Source organism: Myotis yumanensis, unplaced genomic scaffold (assembly GCF_028538775.1).
Source record: "Myotis yumanensis isolate MYYU_CA2020_CCGP unplaced genomic scaffold, mMyoYum1.0.hap1 SCAF_23, whole genome shotgun sequence".
In the NCBI taxonomy this organism is placed as follows: domain Eukaryota; kingdom Metazoa; phylum Chordata; class Mammalia; order Chiroptera; family Vespertilionidae; genus Myotis; species Myotis yumanensis.
The window spans coordinates 11625993-11649322 of record NW_027223774.1 but is presented as its reverse complement, the minus strand read 5'-3'; the positions used below and the strand labels follow the sequence as shown (position 1 = coordinate 11649322).

Here is a 23330-nt window from a genome sequence, read left to right as displayed (position 1 = left end):
CCCCAGAACCTTCGGTCTCGGAACGCGGCCGCTTTGGGAGCAGGGGCCACGCCGGGCCTTTTCCCCCCGCGCGCCCCTTTTCACCTTCCCCATTGGCTTATTCTAGGAAGGGCGCCGTCTGAGGGCCCCGTGGTCACCTTGTCCTCCGCGCGCTCCCCGGCGGAAGAGACCTGCGCAGGCGCGTGACGGGAGCCTTCGGGGCCCGCGCTTTACGACACTTGTGCAGCAGCGGCCGCTGGAATCCGGCACTCCTTCGCGACGATTCGGCCGGGTGCCGCTGGTGGCTGTTGCCAGGGTGGGGGTCGCTTTGCGGCATGGCGATGGCGGAGGGCGAGCGGGCTGAGTGTCCTGAGCCCCCCCAAGACGAACCCCCGGCTGATGGCGCACTGAAGCGGGCAGAGGAGCTCAAGACGCAGGCCAACGACTACTTCAAAGGTGCGCCCGCTCTGGAGGTGGCGAAGGAGGGGGGGGTGGAGAGCTGCCCAGGTCGAGGGGCGCGGGCCCCGCGCGGAACCATGGCAACGCGGAGCGGCAGCCTGCGCCCGGGCCCGGCACTACCAAGTGACCGGGCGTGGGGAGGCCCGGGGAGGCCCAGGATGGCGCTGCCCGGGGGCGACAGCGGGGGCTTCTGAGAGGAAAGGTGGTACCTAAAAGTGGCGGACGGAGCGGATGCTGCTAACTATGGAGACTGAGGAGGGCGCTACCAAGTGTGGGGCGGGAGGGGGGAGGGGAGTGTGGGTCCCACCAGACGTGAGACCCCCCCCCGAGAGCTGCTAGTTTGTGGGGACACCTGAAGAGGACGCTGTCAAGTTTGGACGTGGGGGGGGGGGGGGTTAGTGATGGCGCTACCCAGTGGGGAGACCTGGGGTGGGTGGCGCCAAGTGGGGGCTTGAGGGGGACAGTCTCAGTGGAGCGGGGAATCGTGGGAGTGAGCAATCCATCACTAGAATGGAGGGCAAGGAAGTAGGAGGTATGGGGAGGCCCTGGGAGTAGAGGTGGGAGAACCCCAAGAATAGTATGTATGACAGGACCTTGAGAAAGAGGCACCCATTCATTCATTCATTCATTCAACATGTTCCTTGAACACCTGCTATGTGCCAAGGACTGTGCTAGATTCTGGGGAGGTAGCAACCAATGAGATAGATGCCCCTATACCGCTTGTAATTTAGCAGGAGAATCAAACAATGAGTAACTGCACACACTGATCAAATACTTAGAAGTTGTGATGAGTGCTTGGGGGGGGAACAGTGTGAAGATGATGATGAGGGTTGAGGGGCTGGAAGTCAGGGAAGGCCTTGCTGAGAAGGCATTTAAGTTGAGCAGAATTGGGGATGGGTGCTCCTGGCGGGCGGAGCCTTGTGTGCAAAGACCTGGGGTAGGAAATGAAAGGAGACTGACTGGTGGGCCTGGGACTTGAGCACGTGAGTGGGGAGACGGATACAAGCGAGGTTAGGACAGGGGCCGGATCGTGTAGGGTTTCTTCCTAGGTCATTGCAAGGACTAGTTTGGCTTTTACTCAGCCGCCCAAGAGGAGCCTTTGAGTAGACGGATAGGCCGGCGCGGGGTTCTAAGGAGAGGGTCAGCCTGCGGATGGAATAGAACCCGCTGGGGAGGGGTGAGGTCATCCCGGAAGAGAAGGGGCCGCAGACGGAACCTGGAGGAATTCTCACGTTTGGAACCGAAGAGGAAGAGGCAGAGGAGGGGTGGTCAGCGGAGTAGAAAGGAAATCGGGGAAAGTGTCAGGAAAGATGGGAGAAGAGGGTGCTTCTAGAGGGAGGGGGCTGTGCCCTGGGTCAGATGCTGCCCAGGTGAGCACAGAGCATCGACCGTTGGATTCGACCATTGGGTTTGGCTCCAAGAGTGTTGATGGTAGCCTTGACAAGAGCAGGCTCTGGGGAATGATGGGGGTGGTGGGCCAGCTAGGAGGGCACTGGAGATGGAACGGGAGGTGTGGAAGTGGAGACAGCAAATGTTGACAGTGTTTGAGTATTTTGGTTCTGAAGGGGAGTGGAGAAATGGGGGAGGGACCTGCTTTTTTGAAGGATGGAGGAGAATAGGGTCTGGTGCTTGTGAGGGAGAATAGATCCTATAGGAGAGAGGGGAGAATTGATCCTGTAGGAGAGAGGGGTGACTTGATCCTATAGGAGAGAGGGGAGAACTGATCCTATAGGAGAGAGGGGAGAATTGATCCTATAGGAGAGAGGGGAGAACTGATCCTATAGGAGAGAGGGGAGAACTGATCCTATAGGAGAGAGGGGAGACTTGATCCTATAGGAGAGAGGGGAGACTTGCAGCAACAAAGCCCTGGGGAAGGGGGTGGGGAGTGGAATGAATTAGAGCCCTCGGGGAGAATTGGCCTTCAGTGGGAGCACAGACAGATTCAAAGAGTGGGAAAGTGTGATGGGCTGAGGGAGCAGGTGGGACTGGTGAGAGATGGGGAGGGGAGCCCTGAAGTCCGGATCCGGATCCGGGAGAATGGATGGCATCCTGGAGTGGTAGGGAGCCATGGAAGGTTTTAAGAGAGGAGCAACATGGTCTGATCAGTATTTGGAAAAGATCCCCCAGCGGCCGTGTGAAGCTTGGACACAAGGGTCAGACTGGAGACCAGAAAGGAGACGAGAACTGGGGACAGGTGAGAGGTGGTAGAGCTGCTGACCAGGCTGGAGAGAGGGAAACTAACTCAAGAAATGTTTCAGAGGGGCTGCCTGGAGAGAGGGAAGAGGGAACTCCAGGCAGAGAGCAGATGGCAGAGGCCTGGCACTGGGATCGGAAGTGTGAGAGGCAGGAGGAGTTCGTGTTGGTGAGGCTGCAGGGAGGAGCCTGAGCTTTCTGCCCAGGGCTCTGGGGAGCTGTGGCTCCTTCTGAGCAGGGAAGGGACAAGGTCAGGTTTGTGCTTTAAAAATCCCCTCTGGAGGGGCAGGGCTGGAGGCCGGGGCGGGGCCCTGGGCAGGAGAGGATGAAGGCCAGGCCGGGTTGGGTGGGTCCGAAGGGATGGAAATGAACAGGTTGGAGAGGTGTTCAGGAGGCTGATTTGACGGAGCATGGTGGCTGCCTGGCTGAGGGGGCTGAGGCAGGGGTCCTCAAACTACGGCCCGCGGCCCACATGCAAATACAAATATTGTGTTTGTTCCCGTTTTGTTTTTTTACTTCAAAATAAGATATGTGCAGTGTGCATAGGAATTTGTTCATAGTTTTTTTTTTTTAACTATAGTCCGGCCCTCCAAAGGTCTGAGGGTCAGTGAACTGGCCCCCTGTTTAAAAAGTTTGAGGACCCCTGGGCTGAGGGGTCAGGAGGTGTCCGGGACAAAGCCCCGTCTGCCGCTGGGGGTGACGTGGAAGGTGGTGTTATCCCTGACATGGGGCTTGGGAGGAGCAGCAAGTCTGGGGGTTGATGCTGAGGCAGAGTAAGAATTCTGGAAAGTAGGAAGCAATTGGGAGGCGCCCCTTGCCCCTCAGGACCTGGGACCTAGGTTGTCAGGAGCCCTGGGCTGGGCTGGCAGCCAGAGGTCCTGGGGGTGAGCTGGCGTGGAGAACGCCCCTCCTGCATGGCAGGCAGCAGCAGGCACAGAGCCCTGGCCTCTGGAATGACAATAAAAAGAATAATTACAGCTCCTCTAATTGAGCGCCTGTGGTGGCCAGGTACACCGCTGTGTTCAGTCCTACCTGGAGCACCGGTGGCAGGTGGGAGCAGCCTGGCTTGTCTTATAGAGGAAGCTGAGGCTCAGAAGTGAAACCACGTGCCAAGGTGGAGCGCGTGTGAGCAGCAGAGCCCGGATGTCGCCCTCCCTCGCCACGTGCTGGGCTCCCGCAGGTTTCACCCTGACCGCCCTCGCCCCTGCAGGGTGAAGAGGGACCCCAGGGACTCCCCGCCCACGCCCACCTTTCCCCGGCAAGGCTGGCTCCTCTGTGAGCTCAGGCCATTCCGGAGGCCCTGGCAGAGCCCTGTCCCTGATGGTGTTCAGCCCCCTTCCCTTCTCCCTGGGCCTCATCAGCCCCCAAATCTTATTTCTTCCTCTTCCTCCCTGTGCCTCCGTCTCCTCATCTCTACACGGGGGACTGTTGGATGATGGAATGCACTCAGATTCAACACAGAGCAGGCCCGGGCTATGGTGGTGTCTTTGGGCAGATGTGTGGGGTAGGGGCCCCTCCCATTTCCTCTGCTCCATTCTCCTTCCCTTTGCTTAGTCATTCATTTGCTTCTTTTACAAGTATCTGCTGTAGCACATTTCATACATGAGTTCATTTAGCCAACCACCCCCCGAGGCAGGGTTGTTTGTGACTCCACATTTCAGATCATCCACTGAGGCTCAGAGAGGAGAGGCTCTATGCCCAAGGTCTCATGGTTGGGACCCGCAGAGCTGGATGCCAGAGTCTCAGACCCCAGGCTTTCTGCCCCATGCCAGACGGTCTTCAGGTAACACCTCACCCGACAAGAGAGCTGGCCAGTCAGCCTCTGGAACCCCGCCAGGGAGCCGGAAGGAGTCTTGGAAGGCACTGGCGTTCCAGGGAGGGTCGGTTCTGCCCTTGCTTGTTTCTGGGAAGTCCTGGGCCTGCCCACCAGGGCTCACAGCTCTGGGGGGGACACATTCATCACTTAACAGTGACAATCCAGAGTGGAGTGCGCAGGGCTGGGATAGGTAAGCCTGGAGGGGTATCAAGGCGGGCTTCCTGAAGGAGGGGACATCATTAAAAGATTGCCAGGTGTTCGCCTGCAAAAGGAGTCATTGTTATATTGTTCCTGGCCAGCTCCCTAGGACCTGCTTTCTTCTTTCTCTAGTGTTGGTTATTGGGTTAGTTTGTCTGTCTCCCTCCCTCCCTTCTAGAACAATTAATGGAGTTGGGAGCCCTATTCCATTCTATTTCTTTCCCTGACTCACTCATTCTCACCCTACAGGTCTCAGCTTGACATCCCGTCTGGCTTCCCAGCCCTCAGCACTCGATTATCACATTATGGGGATGGATCTGTGTATTGTCCCCACCCCAAGTCCCCACTGGACTATGAGCCCAGGGAGGGCAGGACTGAGGGGTGCTGTATCCTTAGACAGGGCAAGGACTCAAAAAGAAGTAAGACAAACAAGGCCCTTGCCTTCATGGGGCTTAACTTGAAATTGGAGAGATGGATGATAAGCAAACAAACAGACAAAAATCTAATGGTTTATCAGATGACTCGGGAGAAAAGTAAAGTGGGAGTTAGGGCAGGAATTTCCATTTCAAGCCAGGTGTTAAGAGGGCTCTCTCAAGGTGTGCAAGGATACCCAGCTAGTAAGAGCCAGAGCCAGGGATGGGCCTAGGCCACCTGCCCCGTATCTGTTCCTGCCCCTGTGCCAGGCTCCCCCAGAGGTTTCCAGGTGTGGAGGGTGAGAGTGAGGCCATTTGGGTCTTGGCCCGGCTCAGAATCCCTGCCTGCCACTTGTGGTGTGACCTCAATATGGGCTTTGCCTCAATGAGCCTCAGTCCCCTCATCTGGAAAATGGGGCTAATGTAGTTGTCCTCGGGGTTGTTAGGAGGGTTCAGTGAAGGGACTCATGTACCAAGAGCCCTATGTGGCCCATAGTACATCATGGTCCTCCAGTTCTGACAAGCCTTGGCCTTCTGCCTGGCGAATGGCCTCATGGGAGGGGTTTGAGCCTGGCTTTGCTAATATAGACTGGGTGCTTGACCTTGAAAAAGACCTAGTGACTCATCTGTAAAGCGAGCACCAGATGGTGCTTATGCCATGGAGATGTGAGGATTCCACGGTCGAGATGTAGAGTGCAGGGCACAGCCATGGCTCATTTTATTTTATTTTGTTTACTTATTTTTTAAAATATATTTTATTGATTTTTTTACAGAGGGGAAGGGAGAGGGATAGAGAGAAACATCGATGATAGAGAAACATCGATCAGCTGCCTCCTGCACATCTCCTACTGGGGATGTGCCCTCAACCCAGGTACATGCCCTTGACCGGAATAGAACCTGGGACCCTTCAGTCCACAGGCCAACGTTCTATCCACTGAGCCAAACCAGTCAGGGCAACCATAGCTCATTTTAAATAAAATTGATCTTTCACCCTTGGCCAGGCCACATCCTGTTGGTCCATACCCAGAACATCGATGTCCAGATCCGGCTGTGGCCGTGGCCTTGGGGATCTGTCCTGCCAGCCTCCATGCCCTCATCTGCACCCTACCCAGCTCACTCTGCCCAGCCACTCCAGCCTCTCACTCCCCCACCCCACCACCGAGGGCCTTTGTACCTGCTGTTCCTTTTGTCGGGAATGCGCTTCTTCAGTATGGTTTGTCACTTCCTTGGGTCTTGGCTGATATGTCCCCTTCTTATTGAGGACCACGTAGCTTCCTTTTCCTTCCCCACTTCGTGTCCTAGGCCCCCTCTTTGGGCTTGTGTCCTTGCTTTGAGGGCTGGGCAATCGAGGGGCTCAGGGCATATTCGCGTTTGCTGGTTTATATCTCAGTAGCATGACCTCTCTGGGCCATGGGGAGGATTCAGTGAGACCCTCCTGAGGTCCTGGAAGAAGGGGCACTGGCCTGGGGCCTGGAGGACTCATGGTTGGGTGGACGGGTGTGTGGAAATGACCTTGGGTCCTGGAGATTTGGTCATGAGGAGACGAGGCCTGTGTTAGTGTGCGACAGTCAGTTGGGACAGGGAAGGGGCAGGCGGAAGAGATGTTGCTGAGCTCAGCTCTGGACCTCAGTTTCCCCATCTGTAAATGGGAGACTGGGCCCGTACCCAGCCTAGGACCTCCTCTTGCGGGGGCAGCGGCCCTGCTTCATGCCTCCTCCTCCTCCTCTGTCTCCACAGCCAAGGACTACGAGAACGCCATCAAGTTCTACAGCCAGGCCATCGAGCTGAGCCCCAGCAATGCCATCTACTATGGCAACCGCAGCCTGGCCTACCTGCGCACCGAGTGCTATGGCTACGCACTGGCTGACGCCACGCGGGCCATCGAGATGGACAAGAAGTACATTAAGGGCTACTACCGCCGGGCTGCCAGCAACATGGCCCTGGGCAAGTTCCGAGCCGCCCTGCGCGACTACGAGACGGTGAGCCAGGCCTCTGGGAGTAGGCCAGCTGCCTGATCCAGGTGGATGCTGAGGGCCGATGGAGGGGCAGGGGAAGGTGTGCTCTGTGCATGCCTGGAGGGGGAGGTGGGAGAAGGCCGTTCACGAGTTACTCAGCATCTACTCATCCAGCAAGGGCGTGAGGCCCCTTGTCCCGGAGCGACTGCCTGGGTTCATATCCGGCTCTGCCTGGCCCTCTGTGCCTTCTTCTCCACATCGGTGAGACGGGAGAGCAGTGGGGCCTACCCCTATGGGCTGCCATGAAGAGTAAACGAGTTTCTGCTTTTCGGGTGTTTGAACTCGGTCAGTGTGCTGTGACCGTGTGCTGTTAGGATTATTGTTGTTCTCTCTGTTGAATGAGAGCCACAGCCTTTCTTCAGAGGAGCTGATGTTTCAGAGGCGAGCATGTAAGCAGAATCCATGCAGCTGAGAGGAACTGGAGTGGGGTCATGTGCTCTAGAGGAAGAGCAAGTGGGGGATGCATTGGATGAGGGACGGGACACCCTCGGTCACCTGCCATTCCCGCTGTAATTGCTCTGATAATAGGAATAATGATAGTCGGAAGGACCCACAGAGCACATGCCTTCATGCCAGGCACCTTCTGCAGCCTTCACATCACTTGGCTGAATGAATTGTGGCTCTGTGGGGTGGGAACTGTGGTTACCCCGTTGTACAGAGGAGACGGAGGCCCAGAGGGGTAAGGCACCTGCCCTCCAACATGCAGCCGGTGGAAGGATCGCAGCGCTGGGATTTGAACCCAGGCAGCCCGGCCTGCCAGCCCCTGTCTCCCCTGCCTCGGAGAGTTAGCTTCCTGAGAGTCGGGTTCATTTGTTCTGTTCATTGGGATGGTGCGCCCTGCAGTGGCTCAGTCAGTATTTGTGGAGTGAATTCTTCCTCTGCCCTCAGTGCACACGCCCCTCCTTCCATTTCACTCCTGCACACATTGAGCAGCTTCTACTGTGTGGGGAGGGCGGCCAGGGGGGCTGAGAGGCACAGGCTGCAGTTGGAGGGATCCTGGTCGGACTGCCCGGCCTGGCTGCTGGCCGCTGGCCTCGGGGGGAGGGTGGATTTCAGGCCAGTGAAAGCTGAACCAAGCCTCGGGCCAGAGGACACCTGTGTCAGGGTGGGGGCAGAGGTGTGCAGGGAGCGGGTAATTTAGAGACGGGGACACAATGGAGGAGGATGCTGGGTGACACCCCGAGGATGAGGGAAGGAACAACAGAACAGAGTCCCTGTTAGCTTGGGCGCCCAAGCCATTCCTCAGTCAGTCCTCTCCCCGTCCCTGGTGTCCTCCCTCATCGGGCATGGTGACAAGAGGAGTGGCTGTGGGGCTCTGAAGTGGTGTGAGTAAAGGTCATTGGGGCTGGAGGGTCACTAATGAGTAACCCAGAAGGACAGTGGGGGTTGGATGGGGGCAGGGCTTTTCTAGGGCTCCGGGTCAGGGTGGGGAGTCGTAGAGCGGGAGCTGGGCCTGGAGGGGACATTTGAAAGTGAGATCTGACCACAGGTCTTCCCCACTCCCAGGGCTGCAGGAAAGAGGCTTTTCCTGGGGTGAGGAGCAGGGGTTCTTCCCGTGGCTCTGGCCCAGATTGGGCCCTAGCCTTGCATTCTCCGTGAGACTGAGGTGGTTCGGACCAGCCATCCTGTGGGTACCACATCTGAACTTCATCCCCGGCCTTGTGGATGTCGTGGGGTGGGGTTGGGGGGGGTCACAGTCTTTTTCAAATCAACTTGCCTTTATTGTGGGGGCTCTGCCTGCCGCATTGGAGAGTCCCCACGTGAGCCTGAGATCCTTGCTGGCCTGGGCCTGGGTCTGGCCCACCCTTGGCCAGCCACCCTCATGCCTGCAGGCTGGTCACCCTTCTCCATGCTGACATGTTTCTTCAGCCTCTGGGTGCAGGCAGAGGGGCCAGGCCCTGGGGCTGCTCCGCCTCCAGTCTCTACCTCCTATCCTCTGGAGCTGTCTTAGGACGTGTGACTCTCATGGAGGGTGTGCCCAGGGCCCCCCTCAGATCTGGGCCTCCTTGGAGGTGGAGCCAAGACGTGACCTTGGTTGAACAAACAAGCCCAAGGTTCTGCCTCGGCAGCCTGGGCCCTCAGGTGGAGGGCCTTTCCTTTGGAACCTCGGTTTCCTCATCTGTGTGCTCACTGTTGTGAGCTCTCTGCCTGCATGAGTTTAGTATATTTTACAGGAAGGAAACGGGTCTAGAGAGGGGGAGCCCCTCCTCCAGGGTCACCCAGCCGAGAAGTGGCAGAGCTGGGACTTGAACCTGGAGTCTGTGCTTGTAACTGTTAGAGGCTGTGAAGTCAGTGTAATGGTTTGAGACCACTTTCATCAAATACAGTGAAGAAGAAAAAAGGTCAATATTTGGAGAACGTTGTGTATATATGGTTCTGTGAAAAAAATTTTCATTTATGTGAATTTAGATGTGTGTTAGGTGTGACATAAAATACATATTTCTTACTGGGAGTCAGAGTCTACAGGCCACTGGTGCAGCTGGAGGCACCAGCCCCCTGGCCAGGAGGCCCAGCTCTGAGCTGTGCAGCTCTGAGGGTTCGTCTCCAGCCTCTGTCCTCATCTGTGAAATGGGGAGAAGAGTAGGGGCTGCCTCCGTGACCTTGTGAGGATTAACGGAGATCAGTACGTTAGAGTGGGACCTGCCCCCACTTAGCACTGGGTGCGTTTTCTCCTGGGGGTGTTGGGGGAAGCCTGAGGCCCATTGGAAGCGCTGCGTTAGGGGCCTGGGAGCTGGTGGTGTCTCCATTCTAAGGCCACGTCTCAGATATCAGCTCCCCTCTCCATGGGTCCATGATGAATCCCCCAAACACCAGCCTCCCTCATCTCCAAGTTCATCCTTCCGCAGGGACCCTTGCTTCAGGATCCCCTGCCCCTTTATTGGGTCCTCTTCCTGGGTTCTTCCCTGTTTGCGGTGGAGCTCGGGGGGTCACGTGGGCCCATGCTGGATCTGGGGGACTCCTTCTGCACTCCCTCCTCGCCCCTTTCTGGGATTTGTTGGGTTGGGTTTGTAATATGGTTTGCATTTGGGTTCTTACAGCATAGTCTGCGCGGCCAGGGAAACGTGTGTCTGCCTTGCAAGCCCACACAGGCCTGTTCCTAAGGTGTGGACACGTGGCAGTAACAGGACTAGTCAGAGCCGAAACCCAGTACAGTGCTCACCACGGTTGGGACCTTAATACCCTACAACTCGAGTGATCTTAGCAACCCTGTGCATTGGGGCCTGTTGTCCTGATTGACAGGTGAGGAAGCTGAGGCCCGGAGAGAAGTCACTCCCCCGAGGCCCCCCAGCCAGGAGGTGATAGTCTGGTACCAGAGTCAGGCTCCTGACCACTGGCTGTTCGCCGTGGGCACCAGTTTCCTGGCGCAGTGCTTGCCCTCAGCTCAGGCAGTGTACTTGATGGTCTTCTCTTCTCTTCTCTATTATTATAAGAGGCGTATTGGCTGAATTAATTCACTAGAGGGTCTCAACCTATGGGCTGAAAACCCAAGTGTCACACTTAAGACTGTCCCGTGCAGTGTCTGCCCAAGAAACCTGGCTTCCCTCTGGCTCGGGGGGGGGGGGGGGGGGGGGGGGTAGGGCGGGGCGGTACCTCTCTGGGCTGTTTATCATCGTGTCATTATAGATATTCACAATGTCCATCATGTGTTGTCATGTAGGTCCCCTGAGGTCAGGAGCACTTGCCTTGGGGCCTGGCTCCTGCTGCTGGTCTAGAGTCTCTCACCCTCAGTTCCAAACCCAGGCCATTCTGAAAACCAGTTTTTCCAGTAAATTTGGGCAACTCATTTGGTGGCAAAATCTGACCTGAACTAATGAGAGGCCGTTGATGGTCTTGATTGCTCCCACGTGGTGAGCCTAGAGGTTTGGGAGTGTGTGTGGTGACCAGGTGCCACTCAGACCTGCTGGGGTGTCAAAGAACTGCGTGAGCACTGTGTCAACTTCGTAAAACCCAGAAACCTCCCAGTTCCCAAACACAGCAGCCCCTGGCTTCTAGGGATTGCCGAGCTGTGCTGTCATTTCATCGATTCCAGCATAATTGCCTGTAAGCAGTCCCAGCTGCAATACCACTTTCCGAAAACGTCTTTTTATTTTGCGAGTGTTATAGGAAATAATAGAGAGATCCCTTCTCCCAGGTTCCCCAGTGACATCACTACATAAACATCACAGTCAGGAGCCTGGCATTGAGACGATCCACGTACCACATTTTAAAGAAAAACGCAGCCTTAAGTTCTGGCCCAACCGGCCTCGACTCCCGAAGAGCCCGCCCCGTCCCTCTGGTCTAAAGCACTGGCCTTCCCCAGATGCCTGGCAGCCCCCTCCCTTCCCCGCCAGGTAGCGAGTAATAGCAGCAGCTGCAGTCCCTGGCACTAGCCCTGGCTCACTGCTAGGCCCTGTGATGGGCCTGATGTTGAATTCTCACACCACCCTCCACGGGACTGCCAGCACCCTCCCCACTTTCTAGAAGCTGAGGGAGGCCTGAGGTGGGGCTGCTTGCCCTTGAAGGCCTGATCCCAGAGGGCGCTCATGGCCACGACCCCACACTGCTCCATGGAGGGCATACAGGGTGCTGTGGGGACGTGTGGCATTGGTCAGGGGAGGGAACATGTCTCAGCGTGTGTGGTAGAAGTCAGGAGCCTACACAGGAAGGGAACAGAATCCTGGCTTCCTGGGTCGGTGACACCTCTCTGGGCCTCAGTTTCCTCATCCATCAAATGGGATTGTGATAACACCACATAGAGCTACTTTGAGCAGATGAGCAAGTTAATTGCTTACAACAGTGTCAGGCACATAAAACGTGTCAGGAAATTAGCCGTGTTTTTGCTTCTGCTTCTGTTACTGCTCCTGCTCCTCTTCCACTGTCAGGGTTTGTCCCCATCCTCCACCCCAGACTGTGAGCTCACTGAGAACTGGAGACTGGCCAGGGGGTAAGCTGAGTGGTTCATCTGCTCACTCGGGGCATTCATTCACTGCTGGGACACAGCCTCAGCCCCGCCTCACGGGCCACCACGCGGGGGGGATGTCCCCTGTCCAGCAGTGCTCATGCTGGCCAGGAGTCCAGGGGCTGGTGGGAGCCCAGAGGGGTGCCTGACCCAGCCTGAGTGACGGGAAGGGGAGACCTGGAGGAGGAGGAGCTGGAAAGGGCTTAGAGGTGGGAGGGGATGAGGAGTTCCGGGCCGGGGCGGCCTGTACAGGACCTGGGGTGAGAGGAGATGGTGCATGTGGGGACTTGGAGGTCGGCCTGGCCGGGCAGTGCTGGGCAAACAAAGGGGTTCTCATGAGCCAGGCCAGGTGGTGGTGTGGACTTTATCCCGGGGTGTGGACTCAACCTCTCCGTCCCGGGAAGGACTCCAGGGGATGTCTGGTTCTGCCTCCCTCCCGAGCCTTGCACCGCACCCATGCCCCAGGTGGAGCTGCCTGGCAGGGTGCCCTAGCCTGAGCCTGTCCAGACAGGGAGGAAGCCATCGCCAGCCGCAGCCAGCGTTCTGCCACTCGCCTGGTCTGCACAGCCATTCCCAGTGCGGACGAGCCGCACTGACCCTCGGGCACAGGCTTCTGACTCACTCTGCCAGGCCTTCTAGGGGGCATCACCACCCCTCTCTGCTCCTCCTCACCCCGCACAGGCGTTGTGGGGCCACTAATAACAATGACAGTAACACAGATAACTACCTGAGGCTCAGAGGGGCTTGGGGGAGGGGGGGGGGGCGCGGAGTCACTTGCCCAGGGTCGCACAGCAAGCGAGTGGCAGAGCAGGGATCAGAATCCAGCCCTCTGTGCAGAGAAAGGAGGGATGGGCTCTTTTTACATATGAGCTGGTGTAATCGGCACAGCAGCCTGGGAAAGGGGCCATAAGGAGCAGCCGTTTACACAGGGTTGACCCTGGCCTGGCGCAGCTGCACACACTGCACAGTGTTCATTCATTCAGTCTTCACAGCAGCCCTCGGAGGCAGGGACTCCTACCACTCCCATCTCAGAGAGGAAACTGAGCCACAGAGAGGCACACTGGCTGGCCAAGGTTGCTCCGCTGATGATTGATTGGTGGAGCTGGGATTTGAACCCAGGTAGCCTGGGTCTGTGGCCCCTCCCTTCAGAAGAGGAAACTGAGGGAACTCATTTGCCTGCATCTCCCAGCAGCCCAGGGAACAGATACCACTCAGTGCTGGCCGTGCATGTGTCCCTACTCATGCCCAATACAGACAGTCCTCAGGTTACATAGGACTCGACGTACGTCGTTTCGTGGTTATGTCGCCATCTCCCATTTAAAAGTTCCGTCATTTCGACATATGTACATAAAAGTCTCTGTCTGGTGCTTTATGTTTTTTATTATTTATTTACCACAAGCAAAGGTCAGGAATTGTTATCTTTTAAATTTTTTTTACTGTTTCACTTCATTACTGCTGTGTATGTCTCTGTGTGAGTGACGTGGGTGCTTATGTAGGTGGGTTCCTACTTACGGCGAAAATCGCGTTACGTCGGCCGTAGGAACGGATCTCGGACGTAACCCGAGAACCTACTGTAGCCTTGGCAGGTGGAGCCTGTTATGTCCTTCATTTTATAGATGAAGGACCTGAGGTTCAGGGAATCTGGGTCACCCGTGACCATTGGCCCTTCGGGTGGGTCTGGGCCATTAATCGTGACTTAGACCCAGCACATCCTTTCCTCTCAACCTCACCCTCTTGGTATTGACGGTGACAATAGCAGTAAAGTGGGCCTCGGCTACTCTGGTTCTGACGAGGAACCAGAAGCTGAACACGTGCTCCTCGGATGGGGCAGTTTTATTTTAATGATGGAGCTAAGATTTATTAACATCACCCGTGTGGGTTACTGTGTTTACCCCTCACAGCAGCCCGTGTGGTCTAGTTTGGGGGTGCAGAAACCTAGGCCTGGAGGTGAGGTGTCCAGGGCTGCCCCACTAGTGCATGGCAGCCTGGGTGGTCTGGCTTCATCATTCATGGCCGGGCAGACTGTGGGCAGCTGTGGCGTCCCCAGCTCCTGACTGCTGTCTGCCCCCTCCTTGGTCTGAGCCTTGATGCCTCCTCCCTCACTCCCTCCCTCTCCCTTCCTTCCCCATCCTTCTTCCCTCCGTTCCTCCCTCTCCCTTATTTCCTTCCCTCCTCTACCCCCTGCCTGCCCAGGTGGTAAAGGTGAAGCCCCACGACAAAGATGCCAAAATGAAATACCAGGAGTGCAACAAGATCGTGAAGCAGAAGGCCTTCGAGCGGGCCATCGCGGGTGACGAGCACAAGCGCTCCGTTGTGGACTCGCTGGACATCGAGAGCATGAGTGAGTCAGGCCCAGGTTCAGCCACACCCAGTCCAGAACATTCCGCATCCTTGCATGGCCTCTCCATTCCCTGTGCACACTGTGGGGTGGGGAGGTGGGGCTCAGGGGCGGCCTCCGGCCCCTGCCCCCAGGCTGCTGTCTGTTGCTTCCCCACCTGCCTTCCTGGGGAGTCCAGAGTCCGGATTTGGGCTTTGAGTCCCCAGTTTGGGAGGTGTGGCTGAGCACCTCCTCCTCCTGCCCACCCCTCACCGGCCTCCTGTGTCGGATCTGTCTCTAGGTCTTCTAGGCACTCAGATAATTCACTCATTCATGCCACAGATCATTGCTGAGCACCTACTGTGTGCCAGACACTGTTCTAGACACTGCCCTTATGGAGCTGATGTTCTAGTGGGGACAGAGATGATTAACTAGTCAACAAACGAATTAATAGTGTTAAGTGCTACAAAATCAAATAGGCAGCGGAGAGAGAGAGGTACTGCAGGCAGGGAGGTCAGGGAGAGGGCCTCTGAGCTGACCCAAATGGGAGGAGCAGGCCGTGAGGGGACCTGCTGGGGAGTGGAATCCTCTCTCTCCTTCACATCTTAACCTGAGTGTCCAGAGCTCTGTCTGCCCCAGGCCTGGGAGCCAGCCCCCCTCCCACCCTCACAGTGGCTGTGGCCCCTGACTCATTCCTTTGCTCACACATTAGCTATCGAGGATGAGTACAGCGGGCCCAAGCTTGAGGATGGCAAGGTGACAATCACCTTCATGAAGGAGCTCATGCAGTGGTACAAGGACCAGAAGAAATTGCACCGGAAATGCGCCTACCAGGTAACGCATCTGTGAGGTGCGGCATAAGGCTGCGCCCCCAGGGTGGCATCACAGTGCTGGCTGCTGAAACAGCCACAAAGAGAAGGGTGGCCACAGTAGCTGAACACTTGCTGAGCTGGGGGTATGCTGGGCATTGCGAATTCTCTATTTCTGATACTGTTATTTTTTTTATTTTTAGCATTTCCATTCAGTTCTTTTTTAATAGTTCCCATCTCTCTGCCCCAAATGTTCATGCGTGTTGTCTCCCTTTTCCACTAGACCCTTTAACACGTTTATCAGAGTTATTTTAAAGTCTCTGTCTGGTAATTCCACCATCTGGGTCATCTCTGCTTCTGCCGCCTGTTCTTCACCTGCCAGTTTTTATTGTGTGCCAGACATTCTGTGTAGAAGAGACTGAGATCAAACTTCTCAGCAGAAAATGGCAGGACTTCCTTCTGCCAGGCAGCTGGTGTGAGGGCTGTCCGTCTCACCTGCAGTCAGGCAGCTGTGGTTGGACTAAGTTCACCACTGGCTTTAAATGTTTCAGAGGGGAAGCAGGGTCTCCCTTCAGCAGGGCTTGGGATGCCAGCGAGCAGTGTCTTCCTGTTGTAAAGTCTCCAGCTTTGGCTCTCTGAGAGTGCTGGTTTCCAGGCGCACTGCCAGAGATTTGGGTGGCTGGGGAGTCCTCTGTTTCCAGTCCCGCCCCCCACTTTTGTGCCTCAGGAAGTCTGTCCCCACCATGCTGCCCTGCGCCTCACCTCCTGTGACAGCCAGTGAGGGGGTTGGTGGGTGAGGGCAGAGGTGTTGTGGGGCTGGGGCTCCTTGGGGCTCTCAGCTGTCACACCAGCCCACGCCGGGCATGGACTTCTGCTCCCTCCCCCAGCCGTGGCGGACTTGCCCTCCTGGAGGAGACCAGGATGAAAGCGGTCATGTCTTCTCCCCCAAGGAAGGGCCTGGCACTGTCCACAACTGGATTGATTTAGGTTTCTTTGCATCCTCAGCTCTTGGATGTTTTTGTGTGTGTGTGTGTGTGTGTTGTTTTTTGTTTAATTTTGTTGGGATTTGGCTTGTTTTCATCATTAGGGTGAGAGTGACGATCTTTTATAATTTTACGAGAGGCCCGGTGCATGGGATTTGTGCACCTGTGGGGGGCGTGGCCTGCAGGGATCGCCGCTCATCCTGGTCAGCCGAGCGGCTGTGGACCTGCCCTCTGAGCGGCTGCTCCCTGGTCTGGCATCTTCCGTGGAGCTGAAGCGCTGGCCTCTCCAGGGGACCCGGTCGGGGCCGGGCCCAGGGACAATAGCACTGAGAGGTGGTGGAGTAGGCTTTAATCCCTTGGCGGCCATGAACCCGCCTCCCAGCCTCCCGGGTCAGCTCTGCGAGCCCAGCAGTGGCGCTGGGTGGCCTGTGGGCGTCCAAAGGAGGCGGCAGGGAGTGAGGAGGAGGAGCCTGGGGCGAGGAGGCAATGATTGCAACCCAGGTTCCTGCTCCTCAGCCAGAGGTTCGCAGCGGGAGCAGTGGCTCATCCCGGTTAGCGAGCGGCAGTCCCACTGGGGTAGCGCACTGACCACCAGTGGGCAGCTCCTGTGTTGAGTGTCTGCCCCTAGTGGTCAGTGCACAGCACAGCGACTGGTCATTCTGGTCGTTCCACCGTTTGGTCGCTGGGCTTTTATTCTATAGGATATGTTCTGACCAGAGTGGACATCTACTTTTTAAAAAAATGTATATTTTAATTGATTTCAGAGAGGAAGGGAGAGGAAGAGAAAGAAACATCAATGATAAGAGAGGATCATTGATCGGCTGCCTCCTGCACGCCCCCTACTGGGGATCGAGCCCGCAACCCATGCATGTGCCCTTGACCAGAATTGAACCTGGGACCTTTCAGTCTGCAGGCTGATGCTCTATCCACTGAGCTAAACTGGCTAGGGCTGGACACGTACTTTTAATGCTTAAATTTTTCCACAACTTTTTATTTTGAACATTGTCCATCCTACAGAGAAGTCAAAAGAACAGTACAGGTAACACCCATGTACCCTTCACATATATTCACCAACTGTTAACTTTTTGGTTTTGGTTTTTCTGGACCATTTGAGGATACATTGCGTCATAAGCTGTATCTCCCAGAAACAGGACCTCCTCCTGCGTGACCAGCTTGGTTGTCCCACCTTAGAAACTGAGCATCGACACGATGCCCCTGACTACTGCAGACAGTCCACAGACCATCAGTAAAGCCTGGAGACAGGGTCAAATATACGTGACCTGTCAGGTCATCTCCGTTACTAGAAATTAGTGTAACCTGCATTTCTAGACAAATATTTAAATGTTCCCAGTGTCCCCCAGACATCCTTTTTAGCTACTTTTTTTAAATCCAGAATCCATTGAAAGACTGACTATTGTATATGACCTGCCTTTTCAGGGAGGCTCTTAAGTGACACTGACAGTAGATGTGTCCAGGCCAGTTGTTTTATAAAATGTTCCACATCTGGATTCATCCACGTGTTTCACTTCTTTTTTCTTTTCTTTTAAATATATTTTTATTGATTTCAGAGAGGAAGGGAGAGGGGAGAGACAGAAACATCAATGATGAGAGAGAATCATTTGATCGGCTGCCTCCTGCGCGCCCCCTACTGGGGATCAAGCCCACAACCCTGTCATGTGCCCTTGACTGGAATCAAACCCGGGACCCTTCAGTCCGCAGGCCAATGCTCTATCCACTGAGCCAAACCAGCTAGGGCTCATCCATGTGTTTCATGATGTTGATCATTTTAAGAGAAACCAAGACTCTCAATTTTCATGTGAAATAACTTTGATATTGAAATGCCATAGAGGTCACTTGGGTCACAGTTTGGGGGACACCTCTGGCCCCAGCAAGCACCCAGTTATTTGGGCCTCCCCCTACCCGTTCCTCCCCACTGCCCACCTCTCCCTCCCCCTCAGCCCAGCAGGTTGAATCTAGTCCATCCAGGCCCTCTTGGGGCCAGGGGGCAGGCGGGCCCTCCGCCAGTCCCATTCACAGCCTGCCCTGCCTTCCAGATCCTGGTACAGGTCAAAGAGGTCCTTTCCAAGCTGAGCACGCTCGTGGAGACCACGCTTAAAGAGGTGCGCGCTGTGGGGCGGTGTGTGGGTGGGCCAGGTGGGGCTCCCTGGCCGGGGAGGGGCCACGGAGCTCAGAAACTCACAGGCCCACCTGGCTTGGTCTGCCTTCCCTCTCCTTCCACCCCGTGTCTGTCTCCCTGGATGTCCCTCTTCTCCTGGCCTCTCGGTCTCTGTCCCACCCTCTCCATGTCTGTGTCCTCTGCCTGTGTCTTTGCATGGTTCTTCTCGGTCTGCCATGACCTCTTGCCTCTCCCCTCCCCTCTGCCCCCTCCCCACATCTCTCTCTGGGCCCCTCCCTCTCCGGTGGCCTCTTTTCTTCCAGACAGAGAAGATTACAGTGTGCGGGGACACCCATGGCCAGTTCTATGACCTCCTCAACATATTTGAACTCAACGGTTTACCCTCAGACACCAACCCCTATGTATCCTTCTCAGAAGAGCAAACCCCGCTCCCCCAGCCTGGATGTGGGAGAGGAGCCCCAGCAGAGAAGCAGCCTGAGCGCTTACTGGGCCCCGGGATGTGGGTGGACACAGCCAGGCCAGGCCCGCCTGCTGTGTGACAGGGCAGGTGGCGCAACCTCGCTGGGCCCCACCTTCTCTTTATCTTGAAATGGGGCAGCTACAAGGTCCGATACAGCGTATGGCACTGCCCACACCGGGTGCCCTCTTGGCTTTGCTACTTGGCAGCTGTGGGACCGTAGCCGTTAACTTCACCTGCCGGTGCCTCAGCTTCCTCATTGCAAAATGGGGATGATAACAGGGCTGCTTCGTGGGGTTACTGAGGAGTCAAGGAGTTAGTACACGTGAAGTGCTAAGGGGCCCAGTCAGTGCTGTCCCAGTATTCATGTGTTATTGATGCTAATTGCTGGATAAATGGCCGTTAGGCCCACCAGGCCTGAGCAGTGCTGGGTGGGAGGGTCCGTGTCCCATTTCCCCTGGGGCTTGGACCTGTGTTTGGGGGAGAGCTGAGCAGGCTGAACACCTAGTGTCTGCCCCTCCACCATCAGGTTCCCTGAGAAACAGGTGAGGTTGGGGACCTCAGTACATCCTACTGAGGCTCAGAGAGGCCAGACAGCGAGGAGAGAGACAAAAGCCAGATCCCCAGGCCCCGCTGACCTCCTTGTTCCTAGGGAGGTGCTGACAGGAGCCGTGGGTGTGGAGAGACTAGGGGAGGAGGCCTCCCCCGCCTTGTTTTCCTTAGCAGGGCAGATATTTAATGGCGACTTTGTGGACCGAGGCTCTTTCTCCGTAGAAGTGATCCTCACCCTTTTTGGCTTTAAGCTCCTGTACCCAGATCACTTCCACCTGCTTCGAGGTGAGTGGGGAGGCAGCAGGAGCTGGGATCAGTGTGGGGCGCCGGCGGGGCACTGGCTTTCTCCTCTGGGAGCCTCCAGTGTCGCCACGTGAAGCAGGGAGACCAGTTGCAGCTGCGTGTGTGTTGTGTGTTCAGGGAGGGCTGCCCTGTCAGGTCGGGCAGGTGTGCCCTGCGCGTGGCCTTACACACTGGAGCCCTGTGGGCCTTGAGGAGGAGCTGGGTCACGGGAGGGCTTGGAGCAGAGGAGGCTCGGGGCTGACTTGGGTGTTACCAGGGTCCCTTGGGCCTCTGTGTGGTGAACAGACCAAGGGTGGGAGCAAGATGTGGCGCTGGCCCCGGGGGGTTGGGGAGCAGTGGTTTCGGCTGGAGCCCCTAGAGGCCTGTGGCTGCCACTGACAGGGAAGAGCAGGGTGTGAGCCCGGAGACAGGAGGTCGGCTCTGGACGTGGCTGTGGGACTGGAAAGACATCAGCCACTCCCGTGGCCGTGACTACAGCCCAGGCTTTGTAACCACATGCCCACGTGTGCTCAGCCCGTGCGCCCCTCCGGAAAAGAGGCTGAGAACAGTGTCTACACCTCATCAGGGTCTGAGGGGCCAAGGAGCTGGTGCGGAAACGTCATTGGCTTGGAGCCGCCACACAGGCCTCCCTGGGCCCCTGGCCTGAGTCTGAGGCTCCTGGGCGGGTGGCAGAGGCTGAGGTTTCTCTTCGTCCTCCTGTTGGCCAGGCAACCACGAAACGGACAACATGAACCAGATCTATGGCTTCGAGGGCGAGGTGAAGGCCAAGTACACAGCACAGATGTACGAGCTCTTCAGTGAGGTGTTTGAGTGGCTCCCCCTGGCCCAGTGCATCAACGGCAAAGTGCTGGTGAGCCCGGCAGCCGGCCCCCCACCGGCCTCTTCCCTGCCCGCCTCCCATAGGGCCACACGTGGGCAGATGTGCTGGCGAAGAAGTCGAAGGGATGGGGGGTTGGAATATGTCTGGTGCCTCCCCTCACACAGCTGTCCCCACCCTAAACCCTAGATCATGCACGGGGGCTTGTTCAGTGAGGACGGCGTCACCCTGGACGATATCAGGAAAATCGAACGGAATCGGCAGCCCCCAGATTCAGGTAACTGGGCGGCCGAGTGACAGCCCCTTCCCTCCCGGGGCCTCGGGGTGTCCGGGCCTGGGCTCAGGTTGGAGCTGCTGTGACCAGGGCCCTGCCCTTGGCGAGGACAGCAAAACAGCCTCAGCTTCCTTACCCACGGCGCTGGTCAGTGCATGACGAGGGAGCGTTCGTGTCCTGGGCCCGGGGCACACGTATGGCACTGATTTATTCATGAGTCGGCTCCTGGCCTCTGGGGTGATGTAGTGGGACTTCCGTTCAAGTGACTGGGACAGACAGCTGAGGACTCACATGCGCGCTTGCTACACACACATACACACACACACACACACACACACAGGAAGTGTTACGGAGGGCGCGGGCTGTGCCGTGGGGTGGGCTGGAAGGTGGTCTGAGAGCACCCACCCCAGGCAGGCAGGCCAGTCCCTGACGTTCCCTTCTGCCTCCCCTCCAGGTCCCATGTGTGACCTTCTCTGGTCAGACCCACAGCCACAGGTCAGTTTTCCCAGGGGCCTTGGACGGTGGGTGTGGGTAGGGGCTTGGGGGTGGGCCGGCACCTAAGCTCCCTGTGTCCCCAGAACGGGCGCTCGGTCAGTAAGCGGGGCGTGAGCTGCCAGTTCGGGCCCGATGTCACCAAGGCCTTCCTGGAGGAGAACCACCTGGACTACATCATCCGCAGCCACGAGGTCAAGGCCGAGGGCTACGAGGTGGCGCACGGCGGCCGCTGCGTCACCGTGTTCTCTGCCCCCAACTACTGGTGCGTCCTCATCACCCCCACGCATCCGGGCCTCTCTCCCCAGCCCCCTTGGTTTTTACTTTTTATGATAGAAGATTCTAAACACATAGAGTAGATACAATAGTATAATGAATGCCCACATACCCGTCACCCAGTTTCCACAGTACCAACTCCGGCCCCTCTCCAGTGCTCACCACCCCACCCCACCCCACCCCCACCCCCACCCCCACCCCCACCACGGGTGGTTTTAAAGCAAACCCCAGGCATCTCTTCCACCCATGGATACCCCCATGTTGCCATTTTGTGGTTGAAAACCAGGCCCCCTGTTCTGTCGAGTTGCCTGTGTTAAGGACCAGGCTGATTCCGGTCTCGGGGCCGCCACCCTGTCCCTCTGTCCCCTGTGTCTGCTGGGGCTGAGCCAGGCCTGGTCAGGTTAGAAGCTAGGGATTGGCAAGAGTCCTGCTTCCCTGGGGCTGCAGCTGCCCTGCCCCCCCCCATCCTGTCTCCCTACGACCCTCCCCCCCTCATGTCTCACCCTCATTCCCCTTCCCCCTCCTCCCTTGAGCCCCCTCCTCTGCCTGGATTCCTCTCTTTCCCACACCTGTCTCTGTCCTCTGACCTTGACAACATCTGTCTCAGTGTCCGCCATGACTGTCCCTCCATCTCCCTTTCTTTCTCTTGTCCTTTCTGCCTTTCAGCCACTCGGGTTTTCTCTGTCGCCCCTCCTCTCGTCCCCTCTCTTTCCTTGCTGCCCGGCCCGGTCCTTCTCTGTCCCTCAGCCCCGCCCAGCCCCTGACTGGCCACTCTGCCCCTGTCCCCACAGTGACCAGATGGGGAACAAAGCCTCCTACATCCACCTCCGGGGCTCCGACCTGCGGCCCCAGTTCCACCAGTTCACAGCAGTGGTGAGTCACCCCTGGCCCCGCTCTGCCTGGGCAGGAAGTGGCTGAGAGGCCTGGGAGTGGGGAGACGGCATAACAACTGGGGGGACCGGTGGGTGCCGCCTCTGGTGCTCAGAGACAGCCCTAAAGCTGCCCATCTGTGTCTGTGTCTGTCCCCGTGTGTCTGGTCCGCAGCCTCATCCCGACGTCAAGCCCATGGCCTACGCCAGCACGCTGCTGCAGCTGGGGATGATGTGAGGCCGCAGCGGCCGCCCCGGGCACCATTGGACCCTTTTACTTTGTAAAGTTTGTATTTATTCCCCTTTAGGTTTGCAGAGGGGGTGGGGGGCCTGCCAGAGTCTGCTCCCTGGACAAAGGAGGAGGAGGTGGAGAGAGGCTGGGTTGGGGCGCTGTCCCGGGCATTTGGGAGGGAGGCCAGCTGTGGCGAGGGGCGGGGCCCAAGGCTTCCCCGCCCCCCTCGTTTGCATGGCCCCTCCCCTGCTAAAGCAATAGGGCCCCGCCATAGGAAGACCCTTGAAGAAGGGTCATCAGGGAGGCCTCGCCTGCACCCCCTCCTGGCAGCCCCACAGAGGGGCTAGGCTGGGGCTCACCCCCTTCCCCAGCTATTTTATGTCTGTAATTAAATATGTTAAAATAAAGTCATTATTGTAAGTCATCTTGTCTCGATGGTAGAGCCACCAGAGCTGCTAGGATTAGGGTGACCACTTCATAGCGGGGAGGAGGGGCGGGGGAGCCGCAAGAGTCCAGCTCCTCTCTCATTTCCCTGGAGCTGTCCAGCAGGGCTCGGGGCTGACCAGCCCTTGTGTCCACCTGACATGGGCTCTTGAGGGAGAGATGCGCTGCCAGGGATGGAGAACCCCCGTCAGAAACATTGTGCACACAGGGAGACGACGTGAAGGGAGGGCCAGCAAGGCTGGGTCAGCGCAAGCTGGAGGAAACTTGTTCTCTGTGGTTGCCAGCAAGTGCTTACTCTCGCAGCCCCACCCTCAGCCTCACACAGCCCCGCCCCCGGCCTCACAGTTCAAGACAGA

The 23330-nt window shown here is 57.2% G+C and overlaps 1 protein-coding gene across 1 annotated transcript; it reads left to right on the top strand.

Annotated features, from left to right (window-relative positions):
- The first annotated feature begins 250 nt into the window (after positions 1-250).
- Positions 251-22954, top strand: PPP5C (protein phosphatase 5 catalytic subunit). Its single transcript, XM_070401880.1, has 13 exons — positions 251-435; positions 6796-7037; positions 14206-14353; positions 15042-15163; positions 18176-18241; positions 18561-18659; positions 19447-19552; positions 20278-20420; positions 20577-20664; positions 21116-21156; positions 21240-21418; positions 22221-22302; positions 22474-22954. Exons 1-13 carry the CDS (start codon positions 315-317, stop codon positions 22534-22536), a joined length of 1500 nt encoding a protein of 499 aa, XP_070257981.1. The 5' UTR covers positions 251-314; the 3' UTR covers positions 22537-22954.
- The last annotated feature ends 376 nt before the right edge of the window (positions 22955-23330 follow it).